The sequence below is a fragment of the Narcine bancroftii genome, chromosome 10, assembly GCF_036971445.1.
Source record: "Narcine bancroftii isolate sNarBan1 chromosome 10, sNarBan1.hap1, whole genome shotgun sequence".
NCBI lineage: Eukaryota > Metazoa > Chordata > Chondrichthyes > Torpediniformes > Narcinidae > Narcine > Narcine bancroftii.
Genome location: NC_091478.1, coordinates 73,584,614 through 73,598,747, shown reverse-complemented (window position 1 = coordinate 73,598,747; position 14,134 = coordinate 73,584,614). Strand labels below are relative to the sequence as shown.

Genomic DNA, 14,134 nt, shown 5'->3' with positions numbered 1-14,134 from the left:
AGTGGCAGCTAAATGTTGGGGAAAGTACTTGCTGTTCATTGTATTATGCTCTTTGTGCTTTGGAAGACATCTGAGCAAACTGCAGGCAGTTCGAAAAGGGTCCAATTGCATCACCCAATGTCAGATAAAAAGGTCCTTTTCCTAACAAAAATAGTAACAAGCCAGTGTTAGTGCAACACTATAACAGCGTCAGTGGCACTGGTTCAAATCTGGCACTATCTGTAAGGAGTTTGTACGTTCTCCCCGTGACCTGCATGGGTTTCCATCAGATGCTCCAACCCCTTCCAAACAAACAGGGGATGTAGGTTCATTGGTTTATTTGGGCTTGTGGGCCGGTAGGGCCTGTTACCATTCTGTATGTCTAAACTTAATTTAAAATACATGGAAAAGCACAACACAAACAAGCATGGAGCGTTTACTTAAAAACCATTTGCTGCTCTCCACTTAATGAGTATTTTCAGCGCGATTCGATCCAAAAATAATCTCCAGCTTGACCTACTCCAGATAAAGTCAATATTGGGAGTTCCCACACAAAATCAGTGCTGCGCTATCCACCTTCCATGTTAGCATAACCAACACAGCTTCTTATTCATTTGCTAGATTTCAGCTTCACCGAAATTCAGAAAATGGAACATGCTCTCGTAAACGATAACTGTACAACCTAAATAGGCTGGGGACCCACTTGTGGTCACTTCAGAGATATTTAATCTTCCTGACAAAGTTGCCTTCTGAAAAATTCATTGGATGCTCATTTATTAATCAATTTTGAGTGATCCAGTGCTTTATTATGTATCAGAATAAGCTTATTTGTCACATCATACTGAGCAGTGAGAAGGATTCTTCTGCAAGCAGTCTAATGAGTTATCTAGAACATTCAAACTGCCATGTGCTGAGCACAATTTACCAATTATAGGGATATAATGAAAAAGAAGATCAATTACTGTAGTCCCATGGAGGGGCAGCATTATGGCCCGTCAGAAGCCTGATGGTTGCAGGGAAGAAATGGTCTTTAAGCAGTTGGAGCATGCTTACACACTCCCCAACAGGAGGAGGGAGAGGAGTGCATGCCCCAGGTGTAATGGGTCCTTCAGTATGCTGGCTGCCTTTCCTAGCCAGCGGGAGATGTCGATGGAGGCTACACCTGTTTGTTCTGGAATCTGTCTCGTCATTATTTGATTTCCAGCCGACTGCTGTGGAGTCATCACTGAATTTGAACTTATTTAAGTTGACATGACAGCCACTTAAGTAGGTACTGCTCGACACCATCAGTGATGCAACACCACCCTGTCCAATGGTAAATGGCTGATTGGACTCCTAATGTCTAGACCATTTTGTCATTCTATGATTCTTCATGATGACTGACCAAAGAATAAATCAGACAAATGGAGAACCCCACTAGAACATTATAGCACAGAAAACAGGCCCTTCAAGTCTGTGCTGAACTGTTATTCTGTTGAGTTCCACTGACCTGTTCCCAGTCTATAACCCCCATCTATGTAATTGTCTAAATGTTTCTTACATGTGAAAATTGAGCTCACATTCACCACTCCAGCTGGGAGCTCATTCCACAACTCCACCAGTCTCTGTGTGAAGAAGTTTCCCCCCCCTAAATTTTTCCATTTTCACCATTTACTCATGTTCTCTGGTTTATATTTCACCTAACTTCTGGAAAAAGCTACTTGTATTTTCTTTATGTACACTCCTCATAATTTTGTATATCTCTATCGAATCTCCCTTCATTCTTCTTCTTTCCCTGTAACTCAGTTCCCGAAGTCCAGGCAGTACCCTAGTAAATCTTCTCTGCACTCTTCCAATGTTATTGATATCTTTCCTGCAATTAGGTGACCAAAACTGCACACAATTTTCCAAATTTGGCTTTACCAATGTCTTATAACATCCCAACTCCTATACTGAATACTTTGATTCATGAAGGCCAATATACCAAAAGGTCTCTTTACAACCCTATCTACCTGTGATGCCACTTTCAGGGAATTTTTCATCTGTATTCCCAGATCCCTCTGTTTTACCTCACTACTCAGTGCCCTGCCATTTATCGTGTTTGTCCAAAATGCAACACCTAACACTTGTCTGCATTAAATTCCATCTGCCATTTTTCAGTCCATTTTTCCAGCTGGTCCAGATACCTCTGCACGCTTTGAAAATCTTCCTCACTGTCCACAGAGTCCCCAATCTTGGCTTCATCTGCAAATTTGCTGATCCAACTTACCACATGGTCATCCAGATCATTGATATAGATGGCAAACAACAATGGTTCCAGCACCGATCCCTGAGACACACCACAAGACACAGGCCTCCAGTTTGAGAAGCAGACAACTACAACCACTCTCCAGCTTCTCCTGTATTGTCAATATCAAATCCAGTTTACGATCTCACCGTGATTATCGAGTGTCTGAACCTTCCCAACTAACCTTCCACGTGGAGCCTTGTCAAAGACCTTACTAAGTCCATTTAGACTACATACACAGCCTTTCTTTCAGGGTAACCTCCTCGAAAAACTCTAAAAGATTTGTTAAACACAACCTACCAAAGCTATGTTGAATATATCTAATTGGCCCCTGGCTATCCAAATACTTGTTTATCCAATTTTAACATTTTAATTTATTTTTAATTAAAAATTAGTCAAAATGTCATGTTAAGTTTCCAGTCACTAAAATGATTGTCCATTCAGACTTTTCTCCCAGTCAAAATCAAATAATCTTTTGTAGAAACCATCTTTGGGAGCCACAAACCAAAGGGCTCACAAGAAAACTTGACTAGGTGAAACAATGCTGTCAGTAAAAGCACACAGAAAGGCTGGAGGAACTCAGCCAGTCTCACAGCACCCATAGGAGGTAACGATATATTACCAACGTTTCAGGCCTGAGCCCTTCTTCAAAGTATAAGCAAATAACAAGAAGGCATCAGAATAAAGTCTGAAGTCTAGGAAGGGAAGGAGTCCAGATCAACAAAAGGTGTTAATTGGATCTGATGAGGTGAGAATTGATTTTGTCTCTGTGAAAGGAAACAGAGGGAAAAGGGAAGAGAGAAAGAGAGAGACAGAGAGCTGGTGGAAAGGCCACAGGGGGAAGAAGTGGGGTGGGGGGAGTTTAATGGAAGCCAGAGAAGTCGATGTTAAGGCTACACAGTTGGAGGGTGCTCAGCTGGAAGATAAAGTGCTGTTCCTCCAATTTGTGAGTGGCCTCAGTCTGGCAGTGCATGAGACCATGGACAGACATGTCAACAAGGGAATGGGGTGGGAAATTGAAATGGATGACCACTGGGAGATCCGCGCTATGACGGCGGATGGAGCCAAGGTGCTCAACAATGTGATCTCCCAGTCTGCTCCCAGTCTCTGCGATGTGAGAGACCATAAAAAATGCTGTCTCCTGACTTAGCAAAAAAAAAGACATATTGCAAGAAAGCTGAGAGCTCCTAAAAGGTCAACAAACTCAATGCCAGTCATATTCTGATATTTTAACATTTTAAAACCACAAGAATAAGTTCAAGTCATGACAGGAACAGGAAGTATGAACCATTCACACTGGATGTTTCCCCATTCGAAGTTAAGAGTATGTTCACTGTTAATCTCGAAAGGAAGCTTGTCCCCAAGTTTTATTTATTTTGCTTTTCCAGGGCAGGAATCCAAAACAAATTAAACCTTAGAGAGGTAGTATTTGACAATCATTGGGGTGCTAAAAACCTCCAAAACTAACCCACAAGCCAAGTCTGTGCAGCCAACTACTTGGGCTGAATGTGAGGAATAATGCGACAGAACAATTTTTCCCTTCTGCAAGGAATAGAACTTAAGAAATGACCACACAGAGGAAGATTTGTGCTGTGTCCAATTCCTAAAGTGCTTTTCCTGGCAGGGCTGATACATGGGGGGTGGGGGTGAAATGTCCATTTTCAAACTGTCGTCTTGCAAGAGAAGAGCATTAATAGAAGTTGACGTTCAATGTTGGTACTTCATGAAAATAATCGGCACTGCATTTCTACAGAGGCATCCTACTTGCCTCAACGTGGTATTAACAGAAGGCTCGCCAGAACTTGAGGAAGTGAAAACAGCGCACTTTTTTAAAAAAAACAAGAGTTTTAACAGCTTTCCCTCCAGATTTACGGCAGACCAGCGAGAAACTCCTGTGGCAAGTTGCATTCACCCGTGGTCTTGGTGAATGAAATTCAAAAATAGCTCAGGGTCAAAATTCTGCTTGGATACTTCCCAAAAGTTGAATAAACATGTGATAGTCTCACAATACATACGCAGAATGGATTCTCACCTCGCACATTCCTGTAATATGCCCAGTATGATGATTATGCAGGTAGGTGAATGAGTGCTTTGTAAATAAGAACAATGCTCCTCCAACATCCTAAGTACAAAGACACAAGAATGGAGGCATTAATATTAAAATGAAGTTCCGAGATAGGACACAAAGTAATAGGTTCTTTGGATTTCCCACAGAAAGCATAAGCAGCATTCAATTAGTGTCACATACCATTTTACAACAGGAATAAAAACAAACCATTCCCTTTTAGAATGAATGCAGAAGGAGTAACTCAAAGAAGAATAAATCAAGAACTTTCCAAGGACATATATTAACAATGTTTATTTTACGTGCTAATAAAATTAAAAGTCCAGTTCAATTTTCTCAATGACCAACAATTGACATCTAAAATGTCTGCAGTGCAAGTAAAGCCTTCTGCATTTTGCTTCTTTCTAATGACTGGGCCAGCTTGGTAGACACAAGAAAGGGAGGGACATAGGATGAGGTATCTTACAAGCCTAGAAAATAAGGCCATTACAAACTGGAAAAAAAAACAAGATAAATGATAGATGCTGGATATTTAAAGAGAAAACAGAAAATGCTGGAAATACTTAGCAGGTCAGGCAGCACCTGTTGGAAAAGAAACAGTACACGTTTCAGCTTCCAACGAAGGGTGCAGGACAAGATATCATGGGGCCACTAATATTTATGAGTCAGGTCAAAAAAATGTTGGCAGGGACCTGCACAGTTGGAAGAGTTAAATATTTCTGCTCGTTTAAGAATGTAAATGCCACAAAAGTTAAGCAGTGCTTCAAAGGGGCATTTGTTCCATCCAAAAATGAGCGTAATTAAATCGCTGTAGAAATAAGGAGCCATTTGCTTGTTTTCCACCCAGCACAAGTCCAGCTAACTTTCCTCTCTTGCACAGATAAATGGACTTCTTAAAATCATGCCTGTAACTGGTTGCACAGATTTATTGTGTCATGAGTATGGCAAGCCTTTACTTTATTTCAATTTAGATTTGGTAGTGAGGAGGAAGTCAGCCGTCCATGCTCTAACAGAGACCTTTTCATTGGGAGCTGCGGAGTAACTTTGACCATATTTATGAGACAAGCATAACTTGTCTGCCACTCCCTCATCAAAGTATGATTCTGTCTGATGTCTGTGGACCAACAGGCTACCAGGAAACATTTTATAGAACATAGAACACTTTACAGCACAATACAGGCCTCTTGGCCCACACATCCCTACCTTAGAAATTACTAGCCTTTTTTACGACCTCTATTTTTCTATGTACCTGTCCAAATGTTTCTTAAAAGACCCTAATGTATCCATCTTCACTACCATTGCCGGCAGCCCATTCTACGCACCCACCACTCTCTGCGTAAAAAAAACATACCGCTGACATCTCCTCTGTACCTACATGTCAGCTCCTTAAACCCGTGTCCTCTTGTGGCAACCATCTCAGCTTTGGGGGAAAAAAACCTCTGACTATTTACATGATCAATGCCTCTCATTATCTTAAACGTCTCCATCAGGTCACCTTATGGTTACCCACCTACCCAGAAAGCTCAACTTTGGTTTACTGGTTTCAGTGCTCCAATTCTATATCAATAGAAGATAACAAATAGGAAGTTACGCATTCATTGGATACAAGAAGAGTTCATGGATTTTTACATTAACTGCAAGTATTCGGACAAAGTGCGTTTCAACATCACACTGCTAATTTTTCTCTTTGGCCTCCTCTGAAACCAATTTTATCACCACAAAGAGTATATCAATAAATTCGGCCTGCTCTGCCTGCATTTGGAACATGCCCTTCACAAAAATGACCTCTTGACATTGTACAGTTATAGAGCTTTCCAAGCACTCACAATCAATATTGTGGCCTGGAAATGAATTAAATCAAAAGCCAAACCTTTCTCTAAATGTCTTTGTTTATTTCATGCTATCTCCAGCCTCGGAACCTGCCTCTGTTCACCTATATACATTACCTTTGAAATTGACTATTTCTAGGCTCTCCTGGTCAACTCCAGGCATAAAATTGAGTTCACTCACAATTTTCTTTTGCCAATATCTTAATTTAACTGCCTCATTCACCAAACATCTACCAAGCTAGCTAAAAGTCCATTTCTCTTAAATCTTTCAATCCACTCCAATCTATGACCATGAGGCAAAGGAGCAATGGGCTATTGGACTCATCTGGTCGACTTCACCATTCAATCATGAGCTGCTCCATTTTCCCACTCAGCCCTACTGCCCGGCCTTCTCTCCATAACTTTTGAGGCCCCGGCTAAACAAGGGCCTATCAATCTCTGTCTTAAATACACCCAGTGACCTGGTCTCCACAATTTTCCATGGCATAGATTAACCACCCTCTGGCTGAAGAAATTCCTTTGTATACCTGTTCTAAGAGGATGCTCTTGTCCAAGATTCTCTGGCCATGGGAAACAATCTACTCTGTCCATGCCTTTCAACATTTGAAATGTTTCAATGAAGTCTCCCTTCATTCTTCCATGTTCCAATGATAACAGACCAAGAGCTGTCAAATGTTCCTGATATGATAATAACCCTTTCATTTCCAGAATCATCCTAGTGAACCTCCTTTGAACCCCCTCCAACATCAGCATATCCTTTTGAAAATGTGAAGCCCAAAACTGCTCACAATACTTAAAGTGAGGTCTCACTTGTTCCTTAGAAAGCCTCAGCATCACATCCCTGCCCTTGTATTCTATTCTTCTTGAAATGAATGCTAGTATTTTATTTGCCTTTTTCGCCTCCATCTCAACATGCAAGCTTACCTTCAGGCTATCCTGCACGAGGACTCCCAGGTCCCTTTGCATCTGGGTATTTTCAATTTTCTCCCCATTTAAAAAATTGCCTGCTCATTTATTTTTTTCTCCTGTTCCCAAGTGTATGACTGTGCACTTTCCGACATTATATTTCATTTGTCACTCCTCTGGCCATTCTCCTAATCTGTCTAGATCCTTCTGCAGCCTCCGTGTTTCCTCGACACTACCTGCTCCTCTACCTACCTTCGTATGATCTGCAAACCTGGCCACAAAGCATTTGTACAATATACCAAATCATTAATACACAACATAAAAAGAAATGGCCCCAACACTGACCCCTGTGGAACACCACTAGCAACTGGCAGCCAATTAGAATATGATCCTTGTATTCCAACTCTCTGCTTCCTGCCAATCGGTCAACTCTCTACCCACGCATCTCTTCCAATCATCATCATGTCTGACTTCCTGTTCAGTTTAGATTTTAATCGTTCCACTGCTGTTTGTCAAACCTTTAGCTTTTTGGTCTCTTTCTGAGGATTGAGTGCACCAGCAGTTATTGGAGCAAGGCAAATTTATGAATCAGATCAAATTTATGGCTAGTTTATGGCTGTTGACAAGAACTCTGGAATAGGTTTGAGAATCTCATTAATGCCCAAAGCAACCTTGCTCAAATTTCTTGAATGTATTCACCGCCCCAAAGTGAAGCCATTAACAGAATATGAATACAACTGTTAATGCAACGAACACCTTACAGCAGTACAATATTGACACGACAGAGCACAAGGAGCAAGATTGACAGAGATATCAAGAAACAAGCTAGACTTAAACAGTAAGTACATGTTCAGGACATATAGGCCAGTTGTGAAATTGCTTTCCAAGGATGCTGGCATTTAAATGGTTCACACTGTATTCTGAAAGTCATTGACTGGAATCATGGTTACAAGTCCAAGGTTACTGTTTTGGGAGGGGCACAGTTTTTGTAATTTCTTCCACATTAAATGATCTGCATTTTCAGATTTAGTCCCCTGTGGAACTAATCTTAGACCAAAGGTATTCACTACAATAAATTTTGCCTCCATTTGAAATTTATCCAGTAATGGTCATGAGGGAAAAGCCTGACTCCAGACTCCTTAATCTAAGAGGATGCACACACAAATGGGTAACCTCTTATGCATTCAAATGCTGGAGGAGCTCAGCTGGTCTTGAAGCATCCATAAGAGGTAAAGATATATTACCAACGTTTCTGACCAGAGACCTTCCTCAAGAAGTGGGTGAAAAACAACAGATGTCTGAATAAAAGGCTGAGGGAAGAACGGGAGGGGGAGGGGTCCAGACCAACAGGCTAAAAGGTTATGATAAGAGGGAAAGTGAGAATTGATTTTAGCATTGTGAAAGGAGACAGAGGGAAAAGAGGAGAGCAAAGAGCAAGAGGAAAGGAGATGGAGGAAGAAGATGGGGTTAAAGGGTGGGGTTTCCAACAGAAACATAAGTGCCATCCAGTTGGAGGAATCCTAGACAGAAGATGGGAAGTGCTGTTCCTCACTCAAAGCAAAGTGCCTTGTTTTGTAACCAAAACCTGATTTACGATGGTCCGAGTTACTCAAAGTTATGATAGTTCGAATCTGTACTTTCAATTTAGAGTTCCGATGTGTTCCAGGGCTTGCGATATGCGGCACGCTACTCTTGCGTGATACTGGACGATGACAGCATCATGTGAGAGTAATGTACAGCATACTCTCTCAGGATGCTGACTCAACCAGACTCTCCAACACTGTATTCAACATGTTGTATTCAACATTTAATTATAAAAAATGATAAGTGCGGTATTCTTTTTTGAGTTTTTTTGGACTTGCGATGGGAATGCCAGAATGCAACCCCATTGTAAGTTGAGGACTACCTGTATAATGTTGCAAACTCATTCCCAAACTAGGCCTCAGTGCAACTGGATCCCTGACTGCCTGTTTAACGGACCGCAGTCAGTAACGGAGGATAGCAACATCTCCATGATCACACTCATCACTGGCATTCCTCAAGGGTGCATATGCTCCCACTACAGCCACTAAAGGGTACTTCACCTTCAGCTTTGGCCATGACACCACAGTAATAGACCAGGTATCAAATAACCACGAGATGGAATGATGGAAAGGGATTAAAAGTCTTGTCGCATGATGTCACTCTCAGCATCAATAATACAAAGGAGATCACTGACTTCAGGAGAGGGGCCAGAGTCCACACCCCTGCCAAATTAATAGCACTAAAGTTGAAAAGGTTCTAAGGAATAAATATCTCCTCTGATCTGATCTGGGATTAGCATGTTGATGCAACAATCAAGAGAGGGCACCAACCACTCTCTTCGAAGACTAAGGACATTCAGCATGTCCCGCTTGTTCCTCAGGTGCAGCACTGAAAGCATGGTTGCTGGATTCATCACACCGTGGTATGGGAGCTGCACTGCTCGGGACTGGAAGCTACAAAAGCTAGCAAATACGTTTCAGAACATAAGCAAATCCCCTCCCCTCTGTGGACTCCATTTACATGTCCTGCTGCCCAGGAAAGACAGCCGACAAATTAAAGAGCCATTCGCAACACAGAGCACTCTCTTGTTCCTCCCAGTGGGGACAAGGCTCAAGAGTGTGAAAACAGTCTCATCCTCAAACCATCGTGCTCCTGATTAAGCCTTACACATTGCCTCCCTTACTTAAAGCTAACTACATTTTTTTTTCATTGCAATCCTATATTCTGCAAATTGTGCTTTTTAATTTTATTTATTTTAAAATTTAAATGTTTAAATTTAGACATAAGGAATGGTAACCAGCCCTTCTCACCCACGTTAACCCAATTAACCTACAACTCCCAGACATTTTGAACGGTGGGAGGAAACCGGAGCACCCAGAGGAAACCCACCCAGACACGGGGAGAATGTACAAACTCCTTACGGACAGCACCAGGTCCAACCAACCAATTTTCCCTTGCAACCGCTGCAACCGTATCTGCCTGTCCCGCATCGGACTTGTCAGCCACAAACGAGCCTGCAGCTGACGTGGACATTACCCCTCCATAAATCTTCGTCTGCGAAGCCAAGCCAAAGAATAGAGTTGCACTAACTGCGCCGCCCATCTGCATGAATGCTATAAGCAACTTGTCAGTCTGCTCGCAGAAGAACCCTTCTCACTGCACTAGACGTTGGTTGAATTTAAATTCACATTATAAATCAGTATAAGTTCTTATGTTATGAATTGACAGTCCATGAAAACCTCTCATCTTTCCCAATCTGATTTCTTCAAACCTTTTTTTTTGGCTATGCTCCCCCTAGGACTCTGCTCAATGTTTTATGGGCTCCCCTCCCCACCCCCCCACCCCCTTCCCTGCGAAGCAGTCATTTAGTTGGTTTCTTCTGTCCTTCTCTCCTACTAACTACATGAAAAACATAAAAAATATTTATGTGACATGAGGTGAAAAGAGAACAAGGCTTTTACTTAAATGTGCTGTGGCCCTCCAGGGGGAAAGCGGGGGAGGGCATAGAGCCTCTGTTGTGAATGGTGGGCTTAAATCAACAATCGTATTTCACACAGCTGCAAATGTTCAATATCTGCAACAGAATCAGGCTTTCTCTTGCTTCTGAAATCCTCACTTGATGACATGATCTTGCGCGCGCACACACACACACACACACACACACACACACACACACACACAGACCAACATTGTCACCAAGGCAACTCCAAACAGGCATAAGTAATGGAGTTAATAAATGCACCCATTGTCCCCAAACTGATTTTGTTTCATGCAAAACCATAACTTCATTGTTTGCAAGAGCGTGCATTGCAATGATCAGCATCTGGCACAAGTGACAAGCTACACAGTTTTTATTTCAATTAACAATTTATTTTACCACATGTAATTTAAAAAAAACTGCACAGTAATACATATATTATATCTATCTGAGCCCATATTATCATATACACATGTATAGATCCTCCTGAATTATTACTTGCTGCAGGCACAGAAGATGTACAAGAAGATGATTGGAAAGTCCTGCAAAAGGTAGTGGACACATCCCAGGACATCACAGGCAAAACTCTCCGCACCATCAAGAAAATCGACATGGAACGCTGCCATCTGAAAGCTAGAGCCATCATCGAGGATTCACACCACTCAGCACAGGCTCTGTTCTTGCTGCTGCCACGAGGAAAGCGGTAGAGTTGCCCCAAGACTCACACCACCAGGCTACTACCCCTCCACCATCAGACTCCTCAACAGCAAACTCAATCAGGGATTCCTTTAAGGACTCTTACGCTTGCACTTTATTTATTAGTGAATATTTATTTTCTTTATTGCAGAGTTCATTTGCATTGTCTTCTTGTTTACATTTCTCTCTTTTATGCATGTATCTTTTCCTGGGTAGAGTATTTTTTTTGCACTACGGATAAGTAGAAATTCTGCCTGGATCGCAGGGAAAGGAATCTCAGGCTTGCATGTGCTCTGATAATAAATCTGAACTTTGAACTGAGGTATAAATTCAATTTCAACAATATGCTATACGGCGGGAAAGCTGATAATAAATAGAAAAGGATAAATAGTTTCAATAGTGTAGATTGACCTCTTGATATCTTCCATTTTAAATTTTACATGGCATAGAAAACTTAAATTCTTTATGACCGGTAGTTATTATCCAAAGTTGCCATTTGTATGCATCAGATACTAACTCCCACCTTGCATAGACAATAATTAGAGAAATCACCCATTACAACGATATAAATATGTTGAAAAAGACACACTTAGAGAACAGAAGAAAATAAAGAGAAATTATTTCAAATAAAGGAAAAAAAAATGCTTCTGATCAAGGACTTGACAAAATGCTGTTAAGTAAAGACCCAGTCTGAATGGAGCTGTACTGGGGGCCCTGGTTAATGTTGATGAGATTACACTGGAAGGCGCAGCTCTGCTTTTAGGTTTTTGCTGAGGGTTTTACTGGATAAGTAAGGGAAAAGTGAATGACCATGAATGGAAGTTATATACTTCATTTAACTAAATGCAAGTTAACGGAACTGAACTGATGACATGAGATCAGAAGACAGAACCAGTTTGAAAACAGTCTGTTTAAATTAGAGCAAACATTGAGCTGCTGGAAGTATTCAGCAGGTCAGCGAGCTTTTGTGGAAGAAATGGACAGTCAAGGTTTCAGTCAGCACCCTTCATTCAGTGTAGATTGAGAGGTTCGACAAAACAAAATCAACTGTCGATCTCCCTCCACAGATGCTGCCTGACCTGCTGAGGTCCTGCGGCAGTCTGTGTACTTCCTGCATCTCCCTGGGGAAATTCAATCTCATTGGCCAAAACCCAAACACTCTCCTATGCGTCGAATGCAATGAGTGCAGCGGCTTCCTTTAAAAGCAATCAACTGCCATGCGCAGTTGAGGGTTGACATTACTTTGAGAATGTGACTCGCAATAGGAAACACAGTTGATAAGCAGAAAGATCCTTATTTGCTTTTTAGGGAACTGCCAAGGTACACAGTTCGGAGGGGTTTCCTTTCTGAAGGTTAAAGTGACTTGCTGTACCAGTGTGGGAGCTGTTTGAGTCAATACCATATTCCTGGATCATATAACTGTGTAATTACCAGCTAATGCGATATAATTAAATGTACGATGCTAGATAAAATGATATAAAAGTAAACAGTATAGGATTGTTTATTGAAGTGGTCTACTAATTTATTATGCATCGTAACATAAATATTTTGATTACATTTTGTCGCACGGTTTTAATGCTTCCTTGGTAATTGATCCTTCCAAATTGAATAGCTGTAGATGAAAAGGTTAAAACTAATAAGCAGAAAATGTTGCTTCAAATCTGTTCACTGAGACAAAAAGGGGCAGTGAAATGGCAGAGTGATCCGAACATGGTGAAATGAAGCCACACTGAAGCAAAGCAACAGAGAAAGCAGAAGGCATAAAGCCTTTTTTCAAGCTGACTAAAATGATAATGGGACAAAACTCAGCGTGCCACATTTCTTCTTTGGTTGCCTCGTTAGCTTATTGAAAATATATTTTTCTCTCTTCTCACCTTTAGATAGTCACATAAACAATTCAGACACACACACAAAACAAATCTCCCTGACTACAGTAAGCATGAGAAAGGAAATAATGTTGAGTGAGATGTGGTTTATCATTCATTGCAATGCATTGGGCTCCTTGTCAAAACTGCAGCAGGCAGGATATAGGTTCACGACAACTGATAGAACTACATGACCTTGGCCTGCTCGTTGCCAGCATAATCACTGAACAAAAATGTTTCAACCTTCCCCTCGATGCTCTTGAATACAAAACAGGGCTCAGCCCACAATAATTTTTTTTTCCCCCTGTACAGTAATTCCTTTTAAATAAACTAAAATGATCTGCTGAATATTCTAAGTAGCTGCGCTGGTGTTATTTTTCAAAAATAAACTCAAAAAATTGTCACCTTTTTACAGCACTAATTAAATTGCAGTTGAAGAGGGAAGCAAAACACAATTGACTGTTATGTGACTTCCTATTTTTACTGCAACGACCAGACCATTCACACAAAATAATCATCTTCAGTTTTCCCGTCCATATTTAATTATTAAAGGAAAAAAAACAATTTGAGAAAAAAAAGTGCATGCAAAATTTTGGCAAACGATACTTCTTGCAGGTCGAGTTCATTCTCATTTCAGCTGAAAACTCACTTGGTACCTGAAACTCAATTGCCCCTGAGTTGAGCTTGTTTCCTTGTATTTGTCCAATGTTCAGAACCACTGAAATTCTTCCCATGGGCACTCCACCCTGGACTTTGAACATTTTATTTACTTTGAGATAGGTGTGATGGGTTGAAGGTTGAAGTGCGTTAAGTCCGTGTCACGCGGATATGAACAACAGCACCAAATCCAATGCACTGAGAGCTTCTACCAACATTTTTCCCTGTAAAGGACCACACTTCTAACCAAAAAAAAGGATTTAAAAAAATTGAGAGAATACAGGAATTATTTGAAATTAAAAGAATTGAGCATAGTGGTTAGCGAGACTTTGTTACAGGGTTGGAGACTGGGGTTCAAACCCGGCACTG

The 14,134-nt window shown here is 41.1% G+C and overlaps 1 protein-coding gene across 5 annotated transcripts in view; it reads right to left on the bottom strand.

The window, feature by feature from the left end:
• The window catches only part of cmip (c-Maf inducing protein), a 260,745-nt gene that overhangs the window by 223,653 nt on the left and 22,958 nt on the right, over positions 1 to 14,134 (bottom strand). For 3 of the 5 annotated variants that reach the window (XM_069901342.1, XM_069901343.1, XM_069901346.1), the window contains exon 2: positions 4,278 to 4,367. The exons of the other annotated variants lie outside the window; for them this stretch is intronic. In XM_069901342.1, coding sequence (XP_069757443.1) covers positions 4,278 to 4,367 — 90 coding nt within the window. The remainder of the gene's footprint in view (positions 1 to 4,277; positions 4,368 to 14,134) is intronic. 5 annotated transcript variants of the gene reach the window in all.